A 27,004-nucleotide genomic window follows, 5' to 3' on the forward strand; every position below is an offset into this window, starting at 1 on the left:
AAAATTTTGGTGACCTTGAGTTTGGCAAAGACTTCTTAAATACAACACATAAAGCATGAACTAGTTTTTAAAACTTTTGCTCTTCAAAAAATACTGTTCCAAAAATGAAAATGCAGCCATAAATTGGGAGAAACGTAATGTACAACAACTTATTATCTAGAATATGTAAAGAACCCTTCTACCTTAATAAGACAACCCAGTTTTTTAAAACAATTCACTTATTTTTTTAAGTAATCTCTACACCCAGTGTGAAGCTCAAACTCAACGACCCCCAGATCAAGAGTTGCACGCCCCACTAACTGAGCCAGCCAGACACTCCCAGACCAATTTTTTTATTTTTTATTTTTTTTAATTTTTTTTTTCAACGTTTATTTATTTTTAGGACAGAGAGAGACAGAGCATGAACCGGGGGGCGGGGGGGGGGGCAGAGAGAGAGGGAGACACAGAATCGGAAACAGGCTCCAGGCTCTGAGCCATCAGCCCAGAGCCTGATGCGGGGCTCGAACTCACGGACCGCAAGATCGTGACCTGGCTGAAGTCGGACGCTTAACCGACTGCGCCACCCAAGCGCCCCTTTTCTTTTCTTTTTTTTTTTTTTAATTTTTTTTTTTTTTGAGACCAATTTTTTTAAATGAGCAAAAGATTTTAATAGACACTTTACCAAAAAAGATAAGAGGATGGCAAATAAAGTACATGAAAAGACTCCCAACATCAGCAGTCATTAGGGAAATGCAAATTTAAGCCACAATGGTTCCGTGACACACCTATTTGAATGGTTCAAGTTAAAAGATTGATGTATTTACCAGTGTTGGCAAGGAACTGGACCTCACACTGCTGGCAGGAGCGTAACCTGGAGTTGCCAGTTGTAGCACTTTGGAAATCAGTTGTGTGGTTTCAAATGAGAAAAACACCTATCATATGCCCCAGCCATTCCGCTCTGAGATACTCATCCATAAAGGAGAGCCTCCTTTCACACAAAGACTTCCATGAATATGCATAATCCAATATTAAAGATAACCCAAATGTCAATCAAGTCAATACGCTGTGTTAAACCCATACAATGGAATACTACTTGGCATTAAAAAAAGGAATGATCTAGAGTGCCTGGGTGGCTTAAGTTGGTTGGGCCACTGACTTTGGCTCAGGTCCTGAACTCACGGCTCATGAGTTCAAGCCCCATGTTGGGCTCTGTACTGACAGCTCAGACCCTGGAGCCTGCCTCAGATTCTGTGTCTCCCTCTCTGCCTCTGCCCCACTCCCTCCCCCCCACCCTCCCCCACTCATGCTCTAAGGTAAATAAACATTAATAAATAAATAATTTTTAAAAAGGAATGATCTAATGCTTCAACATTAATGAATTTCAAATGAATTATCCAGGATGAAAGAAGCCAGACAAAAAGCATACGCTTTACGGTTCCACTTATATGAAATGTTAGAAACTGTAAACTATAGTAACAAAGCAGATCACTGATTGCCTGGAGGCACAAAGTCCAGAAAAGGGTTAGAGGTAAGAATGACCAGGGAGGGACAGCACCTGAGTGGCTTGGTCCATTGAGTGTCTGACTCTTGGTTTTGGCTCAGGTCATGATCTCACAATTCGTGAGTTCAAGCCCTGTGTGTCGGGCCCTGTGCTGATGATATGAAGCCTGCTTGGGATTCTCTGTCTCCTCTCTCTCTGCCCTTGCCCTGCTCTCTCCATCTCTCTCAAAAAATAAACGTTAAAAAAAAATAATATGAATTACAAGGGGGCACAAGGAAACTTTGAGGAAACTTTGCTTCGGATGGTTCCATGGATGTATACATGTCATCTGTTGTATTCAACTACCTCTTCTCAGAAAACATTTTGTTTTAGATAATACTGGATTTAGGAGAAGTAATATTACAATGAAATGATACTCCCTAATTATCAATGATTCTTGTCAGGACTCTGGACACTGAATCTGACACACCTTCAATTTTAAAATGTGAAATGGTTAAAATTCCGTTAAGCTATTTGGTCTTCAGTAACAACAAAATGAACACCAGATTAAATTTAGAATATACGGTGTTCAAGAAGAAAGAAATATCTGTGCAATCTCACTTGTTGACATAAAACTCCAATGAAGTAGATTAGAGAAAATCTGAGTGGCCCAAGGTGGCATAAGAAGTCTACTAGTAGTGGGTCTGTTTGGTCTGCTGTCTCACCAGCAACTCTCCTGATTAGCTCAGTAACTTCTCTCTCCCACTGAATTATCGTAATACTTTCCTGTGCCAATCAGTCAAAAAGAATTCATGCATTTATTCACTGCTCTGTACCAACCCTTGATACAAAGACTAAGACTTCTCTGCCCCTCAAAAGCTAATAGTTCAGTAGCATATAAAGTAATAGGTCCAGTATGGCGTAATGAGTGCATTCCTATAGGCATGTGCAAGGTATAGTGGCACAAAGGACTTCATTAGAAGACTCTGGAAGTCGAGGGTAGCAGCTAGTGTGATGAGCAGGGGGAATTCTGGGAGATACAGCTGGACAGGTAGTTGGTCCAGGTCACTAAGTGCTTTATAAGCCAGCAATGGGAAGCCACTGAAGGATTTTAGAGTAAGATTTGTGTAATTAGTATTTAAAGATCCCTCCCAATATAAGCTGCATGAAGATGGGACTGTTTGTTTCACGGTTACGGTCCTAGTGCCTGACACATAGTAGTATTCCATTTGTTAAAAGGAAGAAAAACTGATGAGATTTGCATGTTTGAGAGATCATTGACAGTACTATGAATCTTACATATTGAGACTGGAATTAGAAGACCAATTCAGAAATCCTCAAACCAGGCTGGCTACACAACAGACCAAGAGGGCTTGAACTACCAGGAGCAATGAAGAAAGAGGGGAGACGGTGAATACACAACATTTGAGGACTGACCAATGCAAGGAGTGAGGGGGAAGAGTTAGGGGATCACGAATCATTCCCAGACACTTGGCTTCATTAATTCATTTGAAAGACATCAACTACCAAATGGTCATAAGACATGGGCCCTGCCATCATGACATTTATAGGATGTTGGGGAAGATGTATGGTTAAACCAACTATTATGATACTGTGTAAAAGTGACTATGTATGATAGAGGCACATACAGGAGCTCAGAAGGGGGAGAGGGACTTCTAAATTCAGTGGAAAGCAGGGAACATTTTCTATAGGGTATAGTCATTGAGTTTTGAAGGATGATATGAGTTATCTTACAAAGTTAAAAGTTTAGGATGTGCTGAATAACAAGTGGAATTATAAGAATAGGAAATGCAACACATTTAATATGCAGATCATACACTGTTTCAATGGCAAAGCCAAAACCAGAACTTTCATTCTGACTCCCAGGCATCAGTCTTTTCACTTTACAATGTTCCCTATTAATCACATGCTCAACAGGTGGGGAAGCCCTAATGAAATGATTAGTATTAATTCAACATCACTGAATATTGCCGGGAGGATTTAAGAGGGAACGAAACAATGAGTCCTTCAGCATATTGTTCATCCTAGTAAGCAGTTACTCACTAGAGAGAGTTAAAGCATGTCCTTCCAAAACTCAAGTCCACCCAGAACCAAAGACCTTGTTTGGAAGTAGGTTCTTTGCCAATGAAATTAGTTAAAGATTGCAGCGTGAATTAAGGTAAGACCTAAATCCAACCATTGGTATCTTATGAGAGGACAGAGACACACAGAAGGAAGATGGCCACGTAAAGACCAAAGCCAAGGTTGGAATTCTGCAACCGCAAGCCAACTAATTAATAATGCTAGGAGCCTTTAGAAGCTGGAAGAAGGAAGGATTTCTCCCTGTGGCTTTGGAGCATGGGCCTGCTGACACCTTTGTTTCAGACATCTGGCCTCAAGAACAACAAGAGAATACATTTCTGTTTTTAGCCACCAAGTTTGTGATGATTTGCTGCGGTAGCCATATAAAATGAATATAATCACATTTTTTTTCTGAATAAGTAATACAATATAGTTCAAAAATCAAGAATAAAATTGTATACTGTGAAAAGTCTCCCTCCCACCCCTGCCTATTGCCTAGTTCCCTTCCCATCTCAAACATGTAGGTAACCTCTGTGTCTCCTATATAGTCTTCCAGAGATTTGTAATGTATATAAGCAAAAAAGTAAACACATGTTTCTGTACATAGACACAAACTTTCTTTTAAAAAAATCAGGAAAAAAAGTGGTTTGCATATTTTTTCACTTCGTGAGATCATGATTTGTTTCCCCAGTCAGTCCACAGTTCCTTAAGAACATGCATGGACTGTTTCCCCAATATGGGATTGTGGACTGTGCACACAGCATCATCTGATAAATGGTAACTAAATCCTATCCCAGAGCACCCGGTCCTCACTGGACTCTCCATTTCCTTACCTCCTGCTGCCCCTTGTGTTCCTCTGAACCTGCACTCACCAAAGTCAACAATAGTCTCCATAGCAACACAATTTAGTGGAATCTTGCTAAGTCCTGATGTTGCTGGACCTCTTGGCAGCAACTGATACTGACTGCTCCTTGAAACGTTCCCTTCTCAGGGCTTTGATAACTTTACACTCCCCCGCTTTTTCCTCCCTTCTCTTCCACCAATCCTTCTCTACCCTCAAGATTCTGCTTTAGATCCTCTTCTCGAGCTCTTCCTTTTCTCCTAGATGATTTTATTCACTCCTGTGAATAACTCCCTGCTCTATAGCAAAACCAAACCCCTGAACTCCAGACTATCTATCTTTTAAAAAATACTTATTTATTGGAAGAGTGCAAGCGGGGGAGGAGCAGAGAGAGGGGACAGAGGATCCAAAGCAGGTTCTGCACTTACAGGCTGACATCAGCAAGCCCAAAGTGGGGTTCCAACAAGATCATGACCTGAGCTCAACCAACGGAGCCACCCAGGTGCCTCTATCTATTTATTTATCTATCTATCTATCTATCTATCTATCTATCTATCATCTATGTGCCCACCCATTACTTTTCTCATGGATCATAGGTTTGTCAAATTCAACATCTCTAAGAGGTAACCTCTATCTTCTCTTTCCCAAAATTTGCCCTTCCTCCTGCTCCTGCCACAGTGGCTGCCTAGGGCAGAAACCCAGACATCATCCCTAATGTTTCTATGTCCCTCACTTCCCACAGTCACCAAGTTCTGTTGAGTCTCCACGATTCCTCATTATCTCAAAACAGTCTCCTCTCGACTGCAGGTCAATACTCTAGTCCAAACACCATCAGCTCTCCTAAGACTCCCTCGACAGCGTCAGCTCTTTTCTGTAGCTAGTGATCTTTATAAAATGCAAATCTGAGCATGTCTCTTCTCCTTTAAAAACTGTATATAACTCCCTAACTGCCTTTAAAAGGCATACCTTCCATGGGGCGCCTGGGTGGCGCAGTCGGTTGGGCGTCTGACTTCAGCCAGGTCACGATCTCACGGTCCGTGAGTTTGAGCCCCGCGTAGGGCTCTGGGCTGATGGCTCAGAGCCTGGAGCCTGTTTCCGATTCTGTGTCTCCCTCTCTCTCTGCCCCTCCCCCGTTCATGCTCTGTCTCTCTCTGTCCCAAAAATAAATAAACGTTGAAAAAAAAATTAAAAAAAAAAAAAAAAAGGCATACCTTCCTGGGAGCACCTGGGTGGCCCACATTGGGTTCTCTGTTGTCAGTACGGAGTCGGCTTCAGATCCTCTGTCCCCCTCTCTCTGCCCCTCGCCCACTCTCTCTCTCAAAAATAAACGTTAAAAAAATTTTTTTAAAGCATACCTTTCTTAATTTCAAGGTGCAAAATCTGCTTCTTCCCTACTCCTTCAGATGCCTCAAATACCTTCCCCCCATTTTACTGGATTTTTCAGTTCCTCCAACTCATGCTTCCTCTTCAGGGCCAGAACACAGACACTAATAACAAGGTGTATGGATTTGGACCCCAGCGCAGCAACTTACCAGTTGACTTTGTTCACCCTTCTTTTCTTAATCTCCCTGTGCATCAGTGTCCTCATAGGTAAAATAGGGATCATAACAACACCTACATCAAAGGTTGTATTAAATTCGTTAATATATGCAAAAGTAGTTTAAGAAGAATAATGCCTACCCTACAGTAAGCTCTGTATAAGTATTAACTACATTTTTACACAAGTGCTAGGTGTTGGGGGATGCAATGATGTCTTTTTCTTAATCCGGCTTTCAGTGGGGGAGGACGAGAAAGATATGAAATAATTAAATGCAAATATGATAAGCATAAAATACAAAGTGGAAAACATAAAAGAACATAGAACCCAGGTGTTCCTTGTCCAGACCCCTAATAGCCTACAAATCCATAGCAATGGGTGGGAAGCGGAGATCCTCCAGACCCTAGGTGGCGCTGCAACACCCCCACCCCCCCAAGCTGGCCAGATAAAGGGAGATCGCAGGACGCGCTACACAGGTCACGTGCCCTCGCATTTACCGCCCCGGCGTTCACTAGCTCTTCGCTCCACGTGACTCACTTCCTCGGAGATGATTGGTCTGTGAGAGGCACGTGGGCAGGGGCGGCTCGAGGCGGGGCGGGGCAGGGTGGGCGGAGGGGTGGGGCCGAGGGGCGGGGCTGGAGGGGGGTGGTTCGGCGCGGGGGCCGTTGGCTCCACACAAATAAACATGGAGTCCATCTTCCACGAGAAAGTGAGTGTCCGCGTTCGGTGGGGAGCTGTCTGTTGTGCCGTGGCTGCGGTAGGGCGCGGTACAGCCTCCTCCCGCAGAGCTGGCGGGGGCCCGAGCGCCCCCATCCCAGCCTCGCCGGGCGGGGGAACTTCGTAGGGAGGGCAGCTTCACCGACGCCCCCACCGCACCCTCTGCCAAAGAGGCCGGTGCCCGAGGTGTCCGGGGCTCGGGACGCCCGGGCAGCTGGGAGGGAGTGAGGGCAGGGCCGGGGACACCATGGGGGCACGGGAGTGCGGTGGCACCGAATGGGTTAGCTTCCGCGCTTCCCTTCCACTTTCCGTGGGCTTCACTCTCCATTCCCTTCTCCCCCAGTCTCTCTAGGTTCTAGTTAGTCACCTCTTGGACCCTCCCCTCGACCCTCCCCAACTCCACCCCACTCCCTCAGTCCCACTTCTGGCAGAATTAACTTTTCCTCCTCTGGGCTCCTCTGTTCTATATTGGAACCTCCCATACACTTAGATCTCCGGGGTTGTGTTCTTGTCCTCCTGCACCGGGTCCCTGAGCCTCCCTAGGGCGGGGACCTTGGCTCGTCCCACGTAGGGCCTGACACTTGGGGAAGTGAGGTAGGAAATCCTGAGCGCCCCTGAACAGGGAAGTCGTCACAGGAGTTTTTGTTACGGGATGTCTAGGTTTCGTTTCTTTTGGTAGTTGCATCTTTCCGGATCAGGAGGCCAGCTTCCTTATTAGTTATCAGGACTAGACTGGAATAATTTTGTTGTCGTTCACCTAGCCTGTTTTGCTTTTATTCTTTAACGACCACGCACTTGAAGATACGATTGGTGGCATGTGGAGAAACAAGCTATTTGGGTGTGAGTGAAACCTTCCCCAGGACAACTTTGGCACATGATAGATACATTGTTTCATAATAGTTTCGTGTTTGGAAAGGATTGTCGGGAAGGCTTTTGTTTAGTAGGAGCAGCAGGGTTTGGTTTTGTTAAATACTTGTAAACGATCATTTATCCATTCACACAAAGCCACCAAAGACAAAAGAGACACAGGATGGATCTAAACAAGTTGTTCAATGGAATGCTTTTCTTTATAGAAAACATTTTAGAACGTTTTGGCACTGGAGTAGACCAGTTTTTATGTTGGGGGGGGGGGGCGGAGGAAGGACTCCTATAGTTACCACTAATCTTTTGACTTGATTGACGTGATTGATGAATCTTGGACAAGAGAAATTTAGTTGCCTGGCTAAGGAGATTGAATGAAGAGAACCCTCCATATACATATTTTTATTCCTAATTTTCAAAAGCTTTGGTATAGGACCAGATGTTTCAAATGGAAGACTTTAAACTTTTTCCACACCACCTCTTGAGAGTTACATATTTTTACAGATATTGATTGACAGCCATTGGCACTGTTGGGATAGATTTCAGTGAAGGTAACTACTAAACCTGGGTGGTTTAGTAGCTGGGTGCTAGCCTCATAAAGGTCTACTTTTCCTGAAAGAAGTCACTCTCGATTATCAACATCTGTGTAGGCTTAAAGGTACTTACAGAATACATTTATCCTTATCAACTTATATGTACTTAACAGATGAGGGCTTTTGAAGTTTTTTAGGCATATTTCAAGAGTATGGAAAATACCTATAACCACAGGGCCCGTCGTGAATCTCATACACAGTCCATTCTGGGAATGTTTGAGCTTAATATGCCGTTTTTCAGCACCCTCCTTTCCCCGTCTGCCGCATACATATGACCTTTGTCAGAGCACCAGCGTTGGCCTTAAGGAAGCTGTGTATATAGAGATGCCTGCCTTGCAACTGCTTCCTCTGGGAATGTTGGTTTCCCCTTTTTCACAGTGGCGCCACCTTGAGTGCCCTTTAAGTTAGGATGTAAACTTAACAGTTGTTCTGTGGTATATCCCCAGTGCCTAAGATGGTGCCTAGCACATAGTTGCTCAATAAATATTTAAGTGAATTAAGAGAGTTTCTTGAGCTTCTAAGATGTGTATGGTGGTAGTTATCTAAAAGAAATCATTTTTCTGTAAGTATTTTAGGCTTTGCAGGTCACATACTGCCTCTCACATGTTCTTGTTTGTGTGTGGGTGTGTTACCCAACCATCTCAAATCATAAAAGCCACTCTTAGCCACAGGAGCAGGTTGTATTTGGCCTATTGGCTAGAGTTTGCCAAGCCCTAACAAACCCTCGTACTAAATGGCCACTAACTGCCCGGTGTTTTGGTGTTTGTTTTAGTTCTGATGTCTGCTTTCTGTCATTTCTGTTACCATTTCTATTGCTAACTGCTCTTGGTGTGGGCACAGTGCCATCCAAATTGGTACTTTTAATGTAAATTGAGAGTGTAGCCACACTTGTTGGGATTGTGTTTAAAATTAATGAAAATGCCGGAAGATGCTGAGCTTTGACTTGATGCTATTCATTTGGCCTTTTTGTGATTGTTGGTTTCTAGCCGTCTTGAGGACAGTGGAGGTCTAGGGAAAACCCAATTCCAAATGAGTGGCTCGAGGAAGTAATAATAGCACAGACCTCACTTCTGCCTGAGTTTGAATCCCGGCTCTGCTATTTACAATCCATACGATCCTGAGCAAGTTACTCATTATCTCTCTGTGCTCCAGTTTCCTCCTCTGTGGTGTGAGGATAATGAAGTGTCTACCTCAGTTATAAACACTTGGAATGCTTCCTGGCACATGTACTAGGGAAGTGCCGGCCATTGTTGTTACTCAGATACTTGTGTGTGCTGGACCTCGCCATAGGGGGTGAGAGCTTAGCGTCACTGAGATGAGATGAAGAAGTAGTCATAGGTTGATTGTGTGGGCACTTTAGGCCGACCCTGAGTGCACCTGAAGGTTTATGCCTGGTTTCCGCTGTAATCAGTAGTGTCTGTGGGAATTTGAACTCGTTGCCGGTTGGTCCTGAAGACTTTAAGGACGGTGAGAGAATGATTTGGTTACACTTACCCTCTGTGTAAGTGTATTTTATAAAACCCTCTGTGGTTTTGTAAAATACCTCGGTAAAGCTGAACATACAGATTGTTCATCCTCTGATCCCAATACAAGAAGTCTGGGCCTAAAATCATGGCATTTCAATGCTACTGAACTTTGACCATAGCACATATAAACTTCTATCCAACTTTGGTTTAAAGCTCCACGAGGAAGAGGTGGGTGGGGATAAATTGGTGGGCTGGGAATGGATAATATTAGGTGGGGCACTTGTACAATTTTTTTTTGGGTTCATGTAGAATTTGATTCACCTTGTTTAAAAAGTGATTTTAAATTTGGACTGAACAATTTGTTTTCTTCTATTAAATCACATTAGAAGTACAGAACTTGCTATTTCCTGTGACAGTTTACTTAGACAAAGTTTGATATCAATTGCTTATTTTTTTGTACTTCAAAGCTAGGTTTTTAAATTATTTTACGGAGATCGAGTGGAGAATTGAGGCAGAGGGAGAGAGAGTTTTCCAAGTGTGGGACTCAATCCCACCCACAACCCAAGCCAAAACCAAGAGTCAGCTGCCCAAGTGACTGAGCTACCCAAGCACCCCAAAGCGAGTTTTTTAGAGAGAGAATTTTTTATTAAATAGTTGGCTTCACTATTTCAATATATGTATTAAATGTGACGACCATAGTTTGAGAGCACCAAACTGAGGCATGTAACCTGACAGCCAGACAGAAAATTTGCATTAGGACTGTTCCCAGAAAATCCGGTGTCTGGTGACCATAGTAGGAAGTTCTTGGGGCTCCTGGGTGGCTCAGTCGGTTAAGCGTCTCTGACTTCAGCTCAGGTCATGATCTGACGGTTGGTAAGTTCTAGCCCCACATCAGACTCTCTCTGTGCTGGTAGCATGGAGCCCCCTTTGGAACCTCTGTCTCCTTCTCTCTGCCCCTCTCCTGCTTGCATGAGCTCTCTCTCTCTCTCTCAAAAATAAATAAACATGGGGTGCTCGGGTGGCTCAGTCATTTAAGGGACCAACTCTTGGTTTCAGCTCAGGTCATGATCTCATAGTTCATGAGTTTGAGCCCCACATCAGGCTCTGTACTGACAGTGCAGAGCCTACTTGGGATTCATTCTCTCTCTCTCTCTCTCTCTCTCTCTCTCTCTCTCTCTCTCTGCCCCTCCCCGACTCATGCGTGTGTGGCCTTTCTTTCTCTCTCTCTCTCTCTCTCAAAATAAATAAACTTTAAAAAAGTTAAGTACATAAATAAACGTAAAAAAAGGAAGTTCTTGATATGTGAAATACCTGTATCTTAGCAGAGTTGTTGTGGTTGTTATTTGAACTTTTTTAACTGTAACAAACACACATTAAGGGTACACACACCATAAGAGTACAGCTCAGTGAGGTCTCACAAAGTGAACACATGTGTAAATAATTCTTAGATCAGGTAACAGAATATTTATTTGCTCCGCTTAGGCCTTCCTCCAGATACTATCCCTCCACCCCACCTTCACCCTTGTGAGGGTGATCACTGTCCTGAATTCTAACGTCATAGATGAGTTTGGCCTGTTTTTGAGTTTTTATAAATGGCATCATACAGCGGCTGCTCTTTGAATCTATCTTCTTTAACGTTGATTCGTCTGTGTTGTTGCAGGTCGTTGTAGTGAATTCATTCTCATCGTCATATAGTTTTCCCTTGTGAAAAGAGCACAGTTTACCCATTCTGTGATGGGCATCTGGATGGTTCAGGGTGGGGCATTACCAGTAGTAGTGCTAGGAACATTTTTATATGTGTTTTGATGAATGTATGTTTACATTTCTGTTGTTGGCATTATGTACCTAAGAGTGGAATTGCTAGACCACAGGGTTCGTATATGTTAAGCTTTAGTAGATACTCCAAATAGTTTTCCAGAGGGGTTGTACTAATTTACATGTCCACAAGTGGTATTTTGATGTCTCTGATCTCCAACATTTTAGCCATTTTGGAGAGCGTATAGTAGTAACATACTGCAGTTTTAATATATCATTCCCTGATGGTTGATGACGTTGAGCATCTTTTTGTCTGTTTGTGAATACTTGTTTGTCTTGCCCGTTTTTCAGTAGAATATAAGTAGGATGGCTGTGTATTCCTTCAGTTCACGTTGTATTGTTCAGAGGAAGTTTCTTTCTAGAGGTAGGAATACAGTAGAAGGAAAAAGAGGTGGAGACACTTTCTCTTGCACTATGTGGCTGTGACTTCAGGGATACTGTCTTCAGCTTCAAGGTACTTCTATACCAAAATATGAAGATAAGCTTATCTTGGCCCCCTCCCTATCTTGCACTCAGACTCTCTCAATGCTGTCTTCCTATTCCACTGCATTCATATACCCTGTATCATTTTCTGAAGCTGAATTTTGTTCCTAGAACCAGGAGAAATATGTGTCTCATCAGGTGTTGCTCTTTGGAGTCACCAAAGAGTTCTGTGTCACTCTTGAGTGACAGAGCAAATCGTACAAGGTAAGACAGGCTGGGTTAAGGCATAGACTTTAGTGGAGGAAAGGAGAACTTAGAGGATCAGGGTTAGTGGGAGGAGAAAGTATTCTCATCTTCTGCCATCATTCCACAGAGGGGTCTGTGTTCACAGGAAGGGATCTCCTTCGCCAGTGAGTTTCCCTTCTTCCAGGGCAAGTATGGGAAAGTGACATTGTTGTGGGGAGCAGGGTGATAAGCAGACTGCTCAGGGCCAGGCAGCCGGGATTTATTTGTTTTTTTAAATTTTTTTTAATGTTTATTTATTATTGAGAGACAGAGAGACAGAGCACGAGCGGAGAGGGGCAGAGACAGAGGGAGACACGGAATCCAAAGCAGGCTCCAGGTGCTGAGCTGTCCGCACAGAGCCCGACGTGGGGCTCGAACCCACAAACTGTGAGATCATGACCTGAGCCAAAGTCGGACGCTTAACCGACTGAGCCGCCCAGGCGCCCAAGGCAGCTCGGATTTACATTTGGGGTGCCAACTGTGTGAGGGCCAGCTGCCCAGCAGCTGAAGACCCTGGGGCCCATGGGAAGTTGTACTCCCTCCACCCCCCCAACGATACAAAGCCAGTGATGCCTCCTTGGATGCAGCCCTCCTTGCTGGCTTGTTCAGAAACGAGCTCCAGGTGTGGTTTGGGGAAGTTTTGCTTGTTGTACATACTGCATAGACATTTTGTGCAGAGGTCCCCGAAGAGAACCTTGGTTCGGTTGGCTACAGGTCTTCATTAACGTCGAGCAGGATCTTTCCTACCTGTATCAATTCTTGAGATACTTTTGTTCATTGATTTGAAACTCCTTGAGTAAGCATTTAGATCGATAGATTATCTTCAAAAAAAATTTTTTTAATGTTTATTTATTTTTGAAGGAGAGAGAGAGCATGAGCGGTGCACCGGCAGAGAGACAGGGAGACACAGAATCCGAAGCAGGCTCCAAGCCCTGAGCTGTCAGCGCAGAGCCTGACATGGGGCTCGGACTCAAGCCGTGAATCATGACCTGAGCCGAAGTCAGAGGCTTAATCGACTGAGCCACTCAGGCCTCTTGATCGAGTAGATTATCTTATTAAAAGAACACACATGTTCTAGGGATTAAAATTTCGCTTTCAGTGTTAGTAATTTTCCATGGAACCCCCAAAGAGATATATTTTAGGTACTGAAAATGAGAGGTGCTAATGTTTTTATAGAGTAGTTTCTAGTGAAATGTGAAATTTGGCATATTTGTAGAGAATGCTGTTTGTTTATATAAGTCATTCTCAAGTTTTTGATCATAGAGCTAAATAATTGTAGTTTCCTTAATGGTAAAATTATAAAACAAGTGTTAAATGAAAATTCAGGTACTTCGTAAATCATTGCTGTTGAAGGCCAAAATGGCTCGGTTTGGCTGCGTTAGTGATTAAATTCCTCTTGAGAGGAAGATACCGTACAAGTCTGTTCAGCAAATCACATTTGAATTTTTTCTTTTGAAAATATTAGCAAGAAGGCTCACTTTGTGCTCAACATTGCTTGAATAACCTATTGCAAGGAGAATATTTTAGCCCTGTGGAGCTGTCTTCCATTGCCCATCAGCTGGACGAAGAGGAGAGAATGAGAATGGCAGAAGGAGGAGTCACCAGTGAGGACTATCGCACTTTTTTACAGGTACTGACTTTCAACTCACCGAATCAGGTTCTGAAAAAATGTGGGTACCCTTTAGAAAAGGATGAAGCATTCTTCCTATGGGGATCTGACTTGTCGATTATAACTATGCTCTTGACTTCATAAACGGGACCGCGCAAGATGTTATTTTAAATATGCACACCAATGACGGTTTCTATCCTTCTCTCCCCACCCTCCACCCCCGCCTCAACGACCCATCCGAAATAAACAGCAGCCCTCGGGAAATATGGACGACAGTGGTTTTTTCTCTATTCAAGTAAGTGGTTAGAAGCATGTACTAAGGGCTGTTGATGTCCGGGCACTGATCGCGCTGAGGATGTGGTCGATACGCATCTCTTCTGACAGCATCTCTTTTCACGGTCACTGTAATGATGTGACCTTCAGCGGTCCTTCTAGTAGATTGTGTCTAAGAGTGTAAGATTATTAAAAAATAAAAATAAAGCCATAGAACACAAGGAAAAAACTGGGGGAAAAAGTGTAAGATCATACTCTAGAGCACTAGATTTTTATAGAGATAAACATGAAAATTAAGATTGTAGAACCTTCATTTTAGAGTAGGGCGTTTTGAACGAAGACCATGTAATTTACATTTGGATGCTGTTAACCGTAGTTCCAATAAGAGTATTTCAAACTTGCTACATCTTGGATAAATTTGAGAAAATGCAGCACCTCACTGCCTTCCATTTAAATCCGCGTACCAGGACTGGATTCCTTTATTATGGTCTGTGGCTTTTGCTTTCTTTCTTTTTTTACACTTTCGGCTCCCCTTGAATTCTGTGGGTGAATGTGTATGTACTTGTGAGATTCTTTTGCCTTATCCATGGGTCTTTCATTCTAACAGCCGGGAGGTATATCCAGAGTTCTTCCAGAAGCTCTCTCGAGGAGCCTGTTCCGTCCCCCTGTATTGTCCTCCTGGACCCCTCATTCAGTAGCCTCTCCGTCCAGCACTGCTCCACATGGGCGGTACCTGGTGAGAGCTGCCGCAGCGCTAGAGGAGGCTCGAGCGGGCCCTGCGCTTGCTGTTGCCTGTTTGTGCGACACTGGGACGCTGGTCTTGGTGCCTGTTCACGTCTGCCCCCTGCGTTGTGTTCGCTGTTTATGTGTGCTAGCTGGCACCTGGTTCACTTGCTGCTCTGTTGGCTGCCTCGGAAGGCGGAGAGTGAATTTTCAGAAATGTCCTTTTTTTTCCTCCAGACAGTTGGAAGTAATCAGGCTTATTTATTTATTTTTTCCTACGAATTACAAACCCATGATGGTAGTTCAAAGTCTGAAAGCTTCAGTTTAAATTCCCAGGAAGAATCCATTTTTAATAGACAAAATTTTCATCACTACTGACATACCAGGTAGTAAGTTGAATATAACTTTTCCAAAGCAGGACCGGAGCAGCCAGATTATTGTGTGTATATAGTGGACTACTTTTAAGAATAATACTTAGGGGCGCCTGGGTGGCTCAGTCACTTAGGCGTCTGACTTCGGCTCAGGTCATGATCTCACGGCTCGTGGGTTCGAGCCCCACGTCGGGCTCTGTGCTGACAGCTCAGAGCCTGGAGCCTGCTTTGGATTCTGTGTCTCCCTCTCTCTCTCTCTGCTCCTCCCCCGCTCATGCTTTGTCTCTCTCTCTGTCAAAAATAAATAAACATTGAAAAAAAAAAGAATACTGAGTAGAATATACATCTGGATTTTTGAGACAGTTTTATCTCGGAATTATGTGGTTCTCTGGAATGTTCCAGAAACCTAGTGTAAAAAGGACTCTTTTATAGGTACTTTTTTTTCTTTTATGGATTCAGTGATGTATTTATACACATACTTTTTAAAAAGCATAGCCTTCTAGGGAAAATTATGAAGTACAGTTGTTTATGCAACTAACATGGCTGCGCTACTTAATTTGGAATTGAATGGTTTAGCTCATGAAAAGTTGCTTTTTTTTTTTTTTTTTTTTTAAACAGGTTATAAGCAATGCCTTGAAGGTTTGGGGTTTAGAACTAATTCTCTTCAACAGTCCAGAGTATCAGAGGCTCGGGATCGATCCCATGTAAGATTTTATTTTGCTCTTCCACATTGCTTTTTCTAAACTTGATTTTTAAAGTTATAATTTCTTAAAGAAGCAAAGCATATTTTGAATGCTTTTGTCTTGCTTGATGTTCCCTGTTTCATTCCCTCAGAGTTCGCTGTGACACCTTTTGGGGATGTCCGTGAACATCTGCCCATTAACTCCCCTCCTCCCTTCGGTGTCAGGCAGCACAGGACTGATCCTTAAAGGGTGTGTGGTGCCATCATTCTTGCATGCGGCATCACTAACCTGCAGAGAGATTTCTACTGTTTGGGTTTTGGTTTTGGTTTTGTTTTTAATGCTATTTTGTAATTTCTCAAAATCTGTGATGCTTCACTGTAAGCACAATCCTAAACTATCATGTTTTATATAATACTTGCTAGTAGATAAACTAAATGAATGTGAACTCTGTTATTTCAACTTAATATTGTGTATGCATTTTTTTTCTTTTTCTAGAAATGAAAGGTCATTCATATGCAATTACAAAGAACACTGGTTTACAGTTCGAAAATTAGGAAAACAGGTAATGTTTCTCCTTTTGTCTTTTTTCTCATTTTTCCCTCCATTTGCAACTAAAATGTTCATACCTCCCGGATGAAGAAATTTACCAGTAACGTGTGTGTATGGTATGGTTTTAATCTTAATGGAAATTTTCTCTTTTCAAAGACAGTAGCAGTTTCCCTTATAGGTTTATTTGTAACAACCATGCACAGTTGATGCTTGAACGACATGGGTTTGAACTACATGGGTCCACTTATCCGTGGATTGTTTTTTACAGTACAGTACTATAAATGTATTTTCCTTCTGATCTTCCTTTTATTTTTATGGTTTTCTTAGTAACATTTTCCTTCCTCTAGCTTTATTGTGAAAGTAAGTATATCATAGGTGCCTGATTGGTCGATAGAACATGCAACTCTTAATTTCAGGGTTGTGAGTTCAAGCCCCACGTTGAGCATGGAGCCTACTTAAAAAAAAAGTATACAGTATATATGCGAAATGTGTGTTAACTGTTTACATTAGCAGTAAAGCTTCCAGTCAACGGTAGGCTATTAGTACTGAGTTTTTTGAAGAGTCAAGCTATACGTGGATTTTCAGCTGTGCCAGGGGCCAGCACCCTTAACCTCCACGTTGTTCAAGGGTCAACTGTACAATTTAACTACATAAGAAAAGCTTTCTATTTAATACAGTACAGAAGGGGTCACTTTTAGTGAGTTTTTATGGGATTAAAATGTTCTTCCAGTTAACTATGACTTTATAGATTTGTTCTCGGCATACAGTAGTGTCATGAAGCCTGAAATAGCATCCAGCATGAATAAAAAGTTTTCAGTTATGTTTGCTTTAGCATATCAAGATTATCCACATTCCAAAATGTCATGTAATACATAAGGCTTCATAAAATCTATGTGGATATAATACGTACATCTACATAAAACTCTATTTTTTTTAAAAGAACACGGAATGTGTCTTGAACAAGCCTTTCTTAAGATCAAGAAACGTACCTAAGGTGTCATTTTTTAAGATAATTACCAAAGATCTTTGGATACATGACACTATTTTGAAACAATTATGTAAAGTCCTTTTTAGGGGCGGCTGGGTGGCTCAGTTGGTTAAACATCTGACTCTATTTTGGCTCAGGTCATGGTCTCGCTTGTGTGGGTCTGAACCCCACATCAGGCTCTCCACCGATAGTGTGGAGTCTGTTTGGGATTCTCTCTCTCTGTGCCTCCCCCCCATACACTCTTTCTGTCTCTCAAAACTAAATAAACTTAAGAAAAAAGCCCTTTTTATTAGAATTTTGAATCTTGGGGCGCCTGGGAGGCTCAGTCGGTTAAAGGGCCTACTCTTGGTTTCAGCTCAGGTCATGATCTCTCGGTTTCGTGAGTTGGAGCCCCTTGTCAGGCTCTGTACTGACAGTGCGGAGCCTGCTTGGGATTCTCGCTCTCTCCCTCTCCCTCTCTGTCCCTCCCCCACTCACACCGTCTGTGTCTCTCTCAAAATAAATAAACTTAAAAAAAATGTTTTGAATCTTGGAAACAGGAATATTAGAAATGGTCCAATATAAAAAGAAATGAACTTATTGATACGTTCAGCAACATGGGTGAACAAAAATAATTATGCTGAGTGAAGGAAGCCAGATACAAAATACTATGTACTGTAAGGTTCCATTTGTATATAAGTCTAGAAATTGCAGACTAATCTGTAATGACAGATTAACCAGCTGTTGCCTGGGGATGAGGATGGTGAGGAGCAGTGAGAGAGGAGGATCACAAGGGCCCTGGAAACTCTCGGTGGTGGTGATGGTTTCTTGGGTGTACACATATGGTAAAGCTTCAAATTGAACACTTTTAGGTATGTGCAGTTTCTCGCATGTCAGTTATAGCTCCACGAAACTTTTGGAAAATAAAATAATACGAAGCAAAAAGGAAAATGAAATCAAGAATGAGTGCACTGATTAAATCAATAAAAGATAATTCAAAAATAGAAACCCTGCTATTATGTTTTAAGTCCTTTTAAGTCCTGTGACCCGATTATTTCTAAAGGTCCCTCCTGAGTTGTACAAAGAGCAAGTAAGGAGGTGCGTTGCAGTAGAGGCTGACCTGAGTGGGGGTCAGCTCCAAGGAGAAAGCAGAGAGGACACTGCCGAGATTATTTAACCTTCGGCTTTTATTTATATCTTTAAAAAATTATGATCAAGTATTCTTTACCTTTCCTGTATAATCACTGGATTTTTTTTTTTAAGATCTGAAGACTTAGGTTCCAGAAGTTCCTTTGGTGATTTGCATGTAAACTTGCATCGTTATTTTGAGAGATTTTACAAATTTTAGTTTAAAATTGAATTTTCACATTTTAAATTACTTAATTAATCTTTTATAAATACAAGAAATGTCCAGTTTTAACTTACTATATTTGGCTCTAATTTATATTTTTGTTTACAGTTATGTTTTTCGCTGTACACTCTTTTGTTAGAGGTCCTTGTATTATGAAAAAGATGACCGGAAACGTTTTTTTTCCTATATATATTTTTTTAAATTCCAGTATAGTTAACATACAATGCTATATTAGTTTCAGATGTACGTGTAAGTGATTCAGCAGCTCTGTACATGACTCAGTGCTCATTACAGTGAGTGCACTCTTGGTCCCCTTCACCCATATAACCTGTCCTCTACCCACCTTCCTCTGATAACCACCAGTTTGTTTTCTGTAGTTAAGAGTCTGTTTTTGGGGCGCCTGGGTGGCTCAGTCGGTTAAGCATCCAACTTCGGCTCAGGTCCTGAGCTCACAGTTTGTGAGTTCGAGCTCCGTGTCAGGCTCTACGCTGACAGCTCAGAGCCTGGTGCCTGCTTTGGATTCTGTGTCTGTCTCTCTCTCTATCCCTTGCCTGCTCACACTCTGTCTCTCTCTCCCTCAAAAATAAATCAACATTAAAAAAACCTTTTTTTTAAAAAGAGTCTGTTTTTTGGTTTGTCTCTTTTCCCTTTGTTCTTTAAATTCCACATATGAGTGAAATCCTATGGTATCTGTCTTTCTCTGAGTTACTTCACTTAGCCTTATACTCTCTAGATCCATCCGTGTTGTTGCAAATGGCAAAAGTTAATTCTTTTTTATGGTTGAATAATATTCCGTTGAGAAAGAGAGAGAGTGAGAGTGTGTGTGTGTATCTCCTATCTTCTTTATCCCTTCATCTATTGGTGGACACTTGGGCTGCTTCCATAATTTGGCTGTTGTAAATAATGCTGCAGTAAACATAGAGGTGCATATGTCTTTTCGAATTAGTGCTTTTATTCTTTCGGAGAACACCCAAGTAGTGGAGTTACTGGATCAAAATGTAGTTTTATTTTTAATTTTTTGAGGAAACCCCATACTGTTTCCATACTCCATACTGTTTGCATTCTCACCCACGGTGCAGGAAGGTTTCTCTTTCTCCACATCCTTGTCAACACCTGAGTCTTATGCTTTTGATGTCAGCCATTCTGACAGGTGTGAGGTGATATCTCATTGTAGTTTTGATTTGCATTTCCCTGATGGTGAGTGATGTTGAGCATCTTTTCATGTGTCTATTGGCCATCTGGGATGTCTTCTTTGGAGAAATGGGTGACTGGAAAAGTACTATCATCTCTGTCAAAATCCAGGAAAAGTAGTTGGTCATGATGTTGACAGTAACTTTGGAAACTTTTGTATCTTGTGGGTTACATTAGGAATCCTATAAAATAGTGACTAAGTGATTTTAATTACATGTGACAGTGGCTCAGTGATCCGTGTAAAATCATTTGGCGGTTTTGAATTCCCTTCCTGGAATGTCTACTTTTCTCACAATTGGAATCTTTTGGCCAAAATTACCAGTAGTGGGAAGACTTTGTGTTGGTTTCATTTTTCTTCAGTATAATGTGATTAGGGTTTTGTTGGGCTGATACTTTGAAAAAGATTTGATTATACCTATCAATAAAGATACTTTAAAGTAGTATCAATTTCTGTACTCTTTTTTGGGGTGGGAGATACAAAGTTTATGACTTAAAGCAAAATTTTATTTTATTTTATTTTATTTTGTTTTTTTAATTTTTTAATGTTTTACTTATTTTTGAGACAGAGAAACAGAGCATGAGCAGGGGAGGGGCAGAGGGAGAGGGAGACACAGAATCTGAAGCAGGCTCCAGGCTCTGAGCTATCAGCACAGAGCCCGACGCGGGACTCGAACTCACAAACCGTGAGATCAGGACCTGAGCCGAAGTCGGCCACCCAACCAACTGAGCCACTCAGGCACCCCAAGCAAAATTTTATTTTTAATTAAAAAAAAATTTTTTTTTTTATGTTTATTTATTTTTTGAGAGAGAGACACACAGTATCCGAAGCAGGCTCCAGGCTCTAAGCTGTCAGCGCAGAGCCCAATGCAGGGCTCAAACCCACGAACCATGAGATCAGGACCTGAGCCGAAGTCGGATGCTTAACTGACTGAGCCACCCAGGCACCCTGCAAAATTTTATTTTTAAAACATTTAATACTGGTAAATCTGCAACATTTATTTCAGTTTTTAAAAATCATATTATTAAATTACTTTTTAAAAATCTTGGTTTGACATGTTTTCAGTGTTTAGATAGCCTTAGTAAGTTTAGATGGGTTGTATTTATTCTTAACATATGGAACTTCCCTATTACTTATAATGTACATTAACTTAAATACTTAAAATTTTTTTCCAGTGGTTCAACTTGAATTCTCTCTTGACGGGTCCAGAATTGATCTCAGACACATACCTTGCACTTTTCTTGGCTCAATTACAACAGGAAGGTAAATAAAGACTGAAATTTTTATAATATTGTCTTTCAAAGTAGCTTAATAAAACCAGCTCTATTAGATGTAAGTATAACAATACTGTTTTTATGGCAGGGGCAGTGAAATCATCTTTATGTTTTTCTTGGTGAACTTTAATCTGTGATTTGGATGATACTATCCATCCAGTTAGAGTTTTCACTGACACTTGGCCCTCCCCTGAGGTTGCTCCTGCCTTAGCAACCCCACTAAGTAATGGCTCTTGTTCCTTCCAGACCCCACGGACTCCATGGCCAGGCGTGGTGGGTGGGGGTATTCTTCTTGCTTCTTGCTTCTTCAGGCCACTGTTCTTACCTAAAGATTCCAGCTTCTCTAAAATACCTGGCACGAGAGTAAACTCTGGCTCCTGCTCTTTTCCATTCACTTGTGATCCTCTTTTTCCATGGAATATTTTAGGGTCTGACTCACTGTTTTCTCTCAACTTGAACTCTTCATCATTGTTAGTGATTTCTACACAAAAATCCATCCGATTCCGTACATTTTTATTTTCAAAGACCAGTTTTTTCATCTTGCCTTTGCCATTACCAACAACGGTATCACCTTCAAATCCCAATTACAAGCATTTTAGTCTTTGACAATTGCCTATCTTTATACCATATTTTCTCCGTTTTCTGCATCCAACAATTCTTTAAACCCTACCCAAACATTGCCCTTATATCCTTACTTCCTGTCTGACCCTGCTTATTTCTGTAACCCATCATTATAATCAATCTGATGCGTTTCTCCACTCCTCTTTCCTTCCCTCTATTATACTTTCATGACAAAATGCCAGCCCTGGTTAAAACTAGATCTTGGGCTTGTCCATTCCTGCATCAGAGCAGCTGAACATGGCTACGTAAAATGGGGTGACTGATTTTGCTTTAAATTTATGATGACAAATTTCAAATGATCCTTTAGCGCCACTTGACCTTGCTACTGTGTTTTCATAGTAAGGTCACTTGCCACTCTCCAAGATGGTTATTTTCCAGTTCCTCTCTTCAAATCTCTAACCACTCACCTCTTCCTGACCCCTAGCTATGACCTTCCTTTGTATTCTGACGAAACAGAAACAATGAAAAGAGGGGCACCTGTGTGGCTCAGTTGGTTGAGCATCCGACTTCAGCTCAGGTCATGATCTCAAGGTCTGTGAGTTCAAGCCCGGCGTCGGGCTCTGTGCTGACAGCTCGGAACCTGGAGCCTGCTTTGGATTCTGTGCCTTCCCCTCTCTCTGCCCCAACCCACCCGCATTCTGTCTCTGTCTCTCTCAAAAATAAATAAACATTAAAAAAAATTTTTTTTAAATAAGCAAGAAAAGAGAACTCCATCTTTATGCCCATCTATCAACGTGCCTGTATCCCAGCCTGTGCATTGAGCCTATTAAAATAGGTGAATTGTCCCCTGCTCCTGACCAAGACAAGCCTGTCCACTTTGGGGCTATATCCCAATTCCTCTCACCTATTCAGGATCTTTGCTCTTGCTTTTATCTTTTCTACTTGCCTGCATGGTCACTGTCCCCCTCTTTCTGTATTACTCCTATCAGCAGAGAAGTAAGAAAAAGCTTCTCTTTACTCCAGGAAAGGCCAGCTGCCTCCCATTTTTATTTTCTCCTTAGAGTCCCCTCTAGTGTATTGTCTCCTGTTCTTGAACTCATTCCAGTTACATTGTCATAGCCAACATTTCACCAAAAAGTTGCCTTCTCAATTCATCAGTGACCTCCACATTTGTATTCGGCTCTCAGTCTTCTTTTTATTTGACCTCATCTTGAGGGTGGAGTTGAGTATACCCTCATGTAGAATAGAACAAAACTTTTTCATTGAAAATTTCAAACAAATAAAAACTAGAGAAAATAATGTGATGAATTCTCATGTACCCTTTACCCAGCTTGAACAGTTATCTCATGGTCAATCTTATTATACACATTTTCTTCCCCTGCTAATTTTGAGCATCTTATTTTCTCTGCAAATTTTTTAAAATTAAATTTTTATTTATTTATTTATTTATTTATTTTTTCAACGTTTATTTATTTTTGGGACAGAGAGAGACAGAGCATGAACGGGGGAGGGGCAGAGAGAGAGGGAGACACAGAATCGGAAACAGGCTCCAGGCTCTGAGCCATCAGCCCAGAGCCTGACGCGGGGCTCGAACTCACAGACCGCGAGATCACGACCTGGCTGAAGTCGGACGCTTAACCGACTGCGCCACCCAGGCGCCCCTAAAATTAAATTTTTAAAAGCAAACACTCTTAAATATATATGTGTGTGTGTGTGTGTATATATGTGTGTATGTATATAAATACATGTATATCCACAGTACTATAAGCACGCAAAAAATTGAGCCACAGTGCTTTAATAACATCAAATACCCAGTCTGTTCAAATCTCCAGTCTCCTTGCTTGTGTCTTAGGATTTTTACAGTTTAACTAGGTTGAAATGAGTTTCACTAATTGCATTCATTGACTGATATGTTTTCCAAGTCTAACTGTAGGTTTCCTTACATTTTTTTTCCCCTTGATTTTTTTTATTTATTTATTTATTTATTTATTTATTTATTTATTTATTTTGAAGAAAATGGGTTGGGGTGCCTGAGTGGCTTGGTCAGTTGAGCGTCCAACCCTTGATTTTGGCTCAGGTCATGATACCATGGTTAGTGGGTTCGAGCCCTGCCTTGGGCTCTGCACTGATGGTATGAAGCCTATCTGGGATCTTCTCTGTCCCCCCCCCCAAAGTAAATAAACTTATAAAAAAAAAAAACAAAACAAAACTGGGTCATTTGTTCTTCACCACACTCTGAATTTTGCTGATTACATCTTTATTTTGCTCTGAGCCCTGAATACCCAACAATCTGGTCTTTAGAACTGAGGCTTAATCAGATTCAGGTTGATTTGGGGGCAGGGTGGGGAGACCTTGGAAAACTTCACAGATGGGGTGACACTTGACATCTGGTTGGCTCTCTTTTTGTGTTTTGAGCAACCACTGATGATTGGTGCCTGGATCGATTATTTCATTCAGGGTTGCAAAATGGTGCTGTTAGATTCCCATGATGTCTTCACATATTCGCTGCATACTTTTATACAAATAAAGTTTCATCAGTTATTTGGTTCTCCTGAAGTATAGTTCATATAGGAAAAGCAGAATAAATATTCTTCCGTTTTATAGTTTTTTAAGATGAGTTGGTTTCATAGTGCACTTCCTCCAAAGATAACCAGTTAGCAAAATAAAAAAGGGGGAGGCGCATGCGTGGCCCAGTCAGTTGAGTGTCCGACTTCCGTTCAGGTCATGGTCTCGCAGTTGGTGGGATGCAGTCAGTGGGTCCGAGCCCCACATCAGGCTCACTGCTGTCTGCACAGAGCCCGCTTTGGATCCTCTGTGCCCATCTCTTTACCCCTCGCCCATGCACGTGTGCTCACGCTCTCTCAAAAAAAAGTTAAAAAACATTCAGAGATAACCTGTTAGTTTGGAGGTTTTGATTTGTGATGGTAAACTAATCCATCAAAACGTAGTTCGTGTGTTTCAGTCCATTGTGATTATTCATATCGATACTCAAATTGTGCCACTTGCATGAGGGGGTACCTTTTGAAATTGACTCCTCAGTTTCTGAAATGACCACTGTAGCTTTTTGAAGGCTTTTTTTTCTCATAAGACAAGATGTTTCAGGCTTACCTTGTATGTTTCTTGCCTTAACTTTTAATAATGATGTGTAAAGCTCAGTCTGGGTACTAGCCTGCTTATTGCTGCTGGGTTGGTTGTCTGTCATGTTGTTCTTTCCAATTCACATTCAGGGTTATAGTAGTTTTACTTCTTTGATATCATTTTCTAGTATGTTTTTTCTTTCATGCTTAAACTTCTGTTCCTAAGTATATCCTTCCTTTTCGAAACACTATCCACACCTGGCTTCCAGACCACTATGCTCTAGTTTTCCTCCTATCTCATTGGCTTCTTCTTTCAGATTTCCTTTTGTGGATCTTACTCTTGCCAATTTCTTATGGTTGGAAGTGACCTAGAGACAATCCTTGGACAATTTCTTGATTATGGGCTGTCCTATTATTATTTTTATTTTGCTGTCCTGTTATTTTAAATATCATCTCTAGGGGCGTCTGAGTGGCTCAGTCAGTTAAGCGTCCGACTTTGGCTCAGGTCATGATCTCACGGTCCATGAGTTCGAGCCCCGTGTGGGCTCTATGCTGACAGCTCGGAGCCTGGAACCTGCCTCGGATTCTGTGTCTCCCTCTCTCTCTGATCCTCTCCCGTTCATGCTCTGTCTCTCTCTGTCTCAAAAATAAATAAACATTAAAAATTTAAATATCATCTCTAAATAAAATCTACATGCCCATAATTCCTAAACTTTTATCCTCTGCCTACACATCTACCCTGAACGCCAGACTCCTGGCTTTGATGTCTCCACTTGGGAAGCATTTCAAACCGAACATGTCTGGAAAAAATTTATGTCTCTTTTCCCTATATATGTTGTCCCTCAGGTTTTCTGTTTTGGTAAGGTTCTGTCTTCTTGCACTCTGGTTCCTATACGTTATATTGATAAAACAGCCCAGAGTGCTTTTTAAATTTTTTTTTTTTTTTCAACGTTTATTTATTTTTGGGACAGAGAGAGACAGAGCATGAATGGGGGAGGGGGCAGAGAGAGAGGGAGACACAGAATCGGAAGCAGGCTCCAGGCTCTGAGCCATCAGCCCAGCGCCTGACGCGGGGCTCGAACTCACGGACCGCGAGATCGTGACCTGGCTGAAGTCGGACGCTTAACCGACTGCACCACCCAGGCGCCCCAAGAGTGCTTTTTAAAAAGTGTAACGCATATTACAGCACACCCTCTTATCACCCTTTGGTGTCTTCACCGGCATATGTCTCAAATAAACCAGAGGTATTTACTGTGCCACCTAACCAAGACTGAGTGTCTGTTCTTCATGATGCTCCTCACGGACTGCCATGGTGCTGACACATTTACTTTAGGGTCTAGAAACAATTTTACTGGCGCACAACGTTCTAGACCATCTGAACTCTGAGCACATTTTTTCTTGTTTAAATAAAGTATATTAATCGTATTATGTCTTGTTGAAAAAATAAATATTAATGTGCTGTTTTGTATTTTTTCCATTAATAGTTCTTTTGTTCTTTGTTTCATTATCTTTTAATACTCACAAAAGATATCCAGTAATAAGTACCAAAGCTTAAGAAAAATTTATGGTAGAAAAGCTTAAATTGATCAGAATGACTTAGGTATAGTCTACCCATGTTCATTTTTTGTGTAGAAGATTTAGCTGGGAAAACTCTGGCTTTCTAGGATGACATTTATAAAAAATTCACTGAATCAGTATAATTCTTTGAAAATATGAACCGCATCATCAATACTTTGGCTAGATTTTGAGCATTGGTTTCCCAGCTCCTATATTCAGCAAGGAGGGGTGTGTGTGTGTGTGTGTGTGTGTGTGTGAGAGAGAGAGAGAGAGAGAGAGAGAGAGAATGTGTCGGGGGGGGGCAGCTATTTCTATAGATTGTTCATTTTAGCAGAGACCATGCTTGGTCTTGGAATTGGAAGAGCTAGGACCAAAACCCTGACAATCTGATTCCGAATTCCTTGCTCTTCCCCACTCCTTCACCCGCCTCTCCGATACCGTTTAGTGAGCAGAGTATGTGGTCACACACTGTTTTGGTAGGGGCCCTTTGTGGACATTATGCCATTTATTTCTCACAGTCACTCTGTGAGATGGCTGTTCCCATCTTACAGACGAAGGAAGTGGCCCAGAGGCTTTCAGTAGTTTGTCTGAGATCAGCGAGAGTCGGGATTTGAACCCAGGTCTTCCTCACTCTTGAACTTGTGTTCTTCCCACTAGACTGTGCTGCCTTTCTATCTGCTATCATTTTAAATCTATTTTTAATCTCTTACTGGCTGTTTTCGTTTATTTTTGCCTTTTTTT

At 41.7% G+C, this 27,004-nt stretch overlaps 1 protein-coding gene across 8 annotated transcripts in view; it reads left to right on the plus strand.

Annotated features, from left to right (window-relative positions):
• The first annotated feature begins 6,562 nt into the window (after positions 1 to 6,562).
• The window catches only part of ATXN3 (ataxin 3), a 38,232-nt gene continuing 17,790 nt past the window's right edge, over positions 6,563 to 27,004 (plus strand). For 4 of the 8 annotated variants that reach the window (XM_086708968.1, XM_086708969.1, XM_086708975.1 and 1 more), the window contains exons 1-6: positions 6,563 to 6,628; positions 13,545 to 13,709; positions 13,939 to 13,983; positions 15,674 to 15,759; positions 16,234 to 16,300; positions 20,970 to 21,057. In XM_086708968.1, the coding sequence (XP_086565094.1) occupies positions 6,605 to 6,628; positions 13,545 to 13,709; positions 13,939 to 13,983; positions 15,674 to 15,759; positions 16,234 to 16,300; positions 20,970 to 21,057 (475 nt within the window). In that variant the 5' untranslated portion in view covers positions 6,563 to 6,604. Of the gene's footprint in view, positions 6,629 to 6,662; positions 7,475 to 11,965; positions 12,059 to 13,544; positions 13,710 to 13,938; positions 13,984 to 15,673; positions 15,760 to 16,233; positions 16,301 to 20,969; positions 21,058 to 27,004 lie in introns of those variants that run through there. The other 4 variants (XM_086708971.1, XM_086708976.1, XM_086708974.1 and 1 more) reach the window with 3 other exon arrangements.

This window comes from Puma concolor, chromosome B3 (genome assembly GCF_028749965.1).
Source record: "Puma concolor isolate L17-30 chromosome B3, mPumCon1.1.hap2, whole genome shotgun sequence".
NCBI lineage: Eukaryota > Metazoa > Chordata > Mammalia > Carnivora > Felidae > Puma > Puma concolor.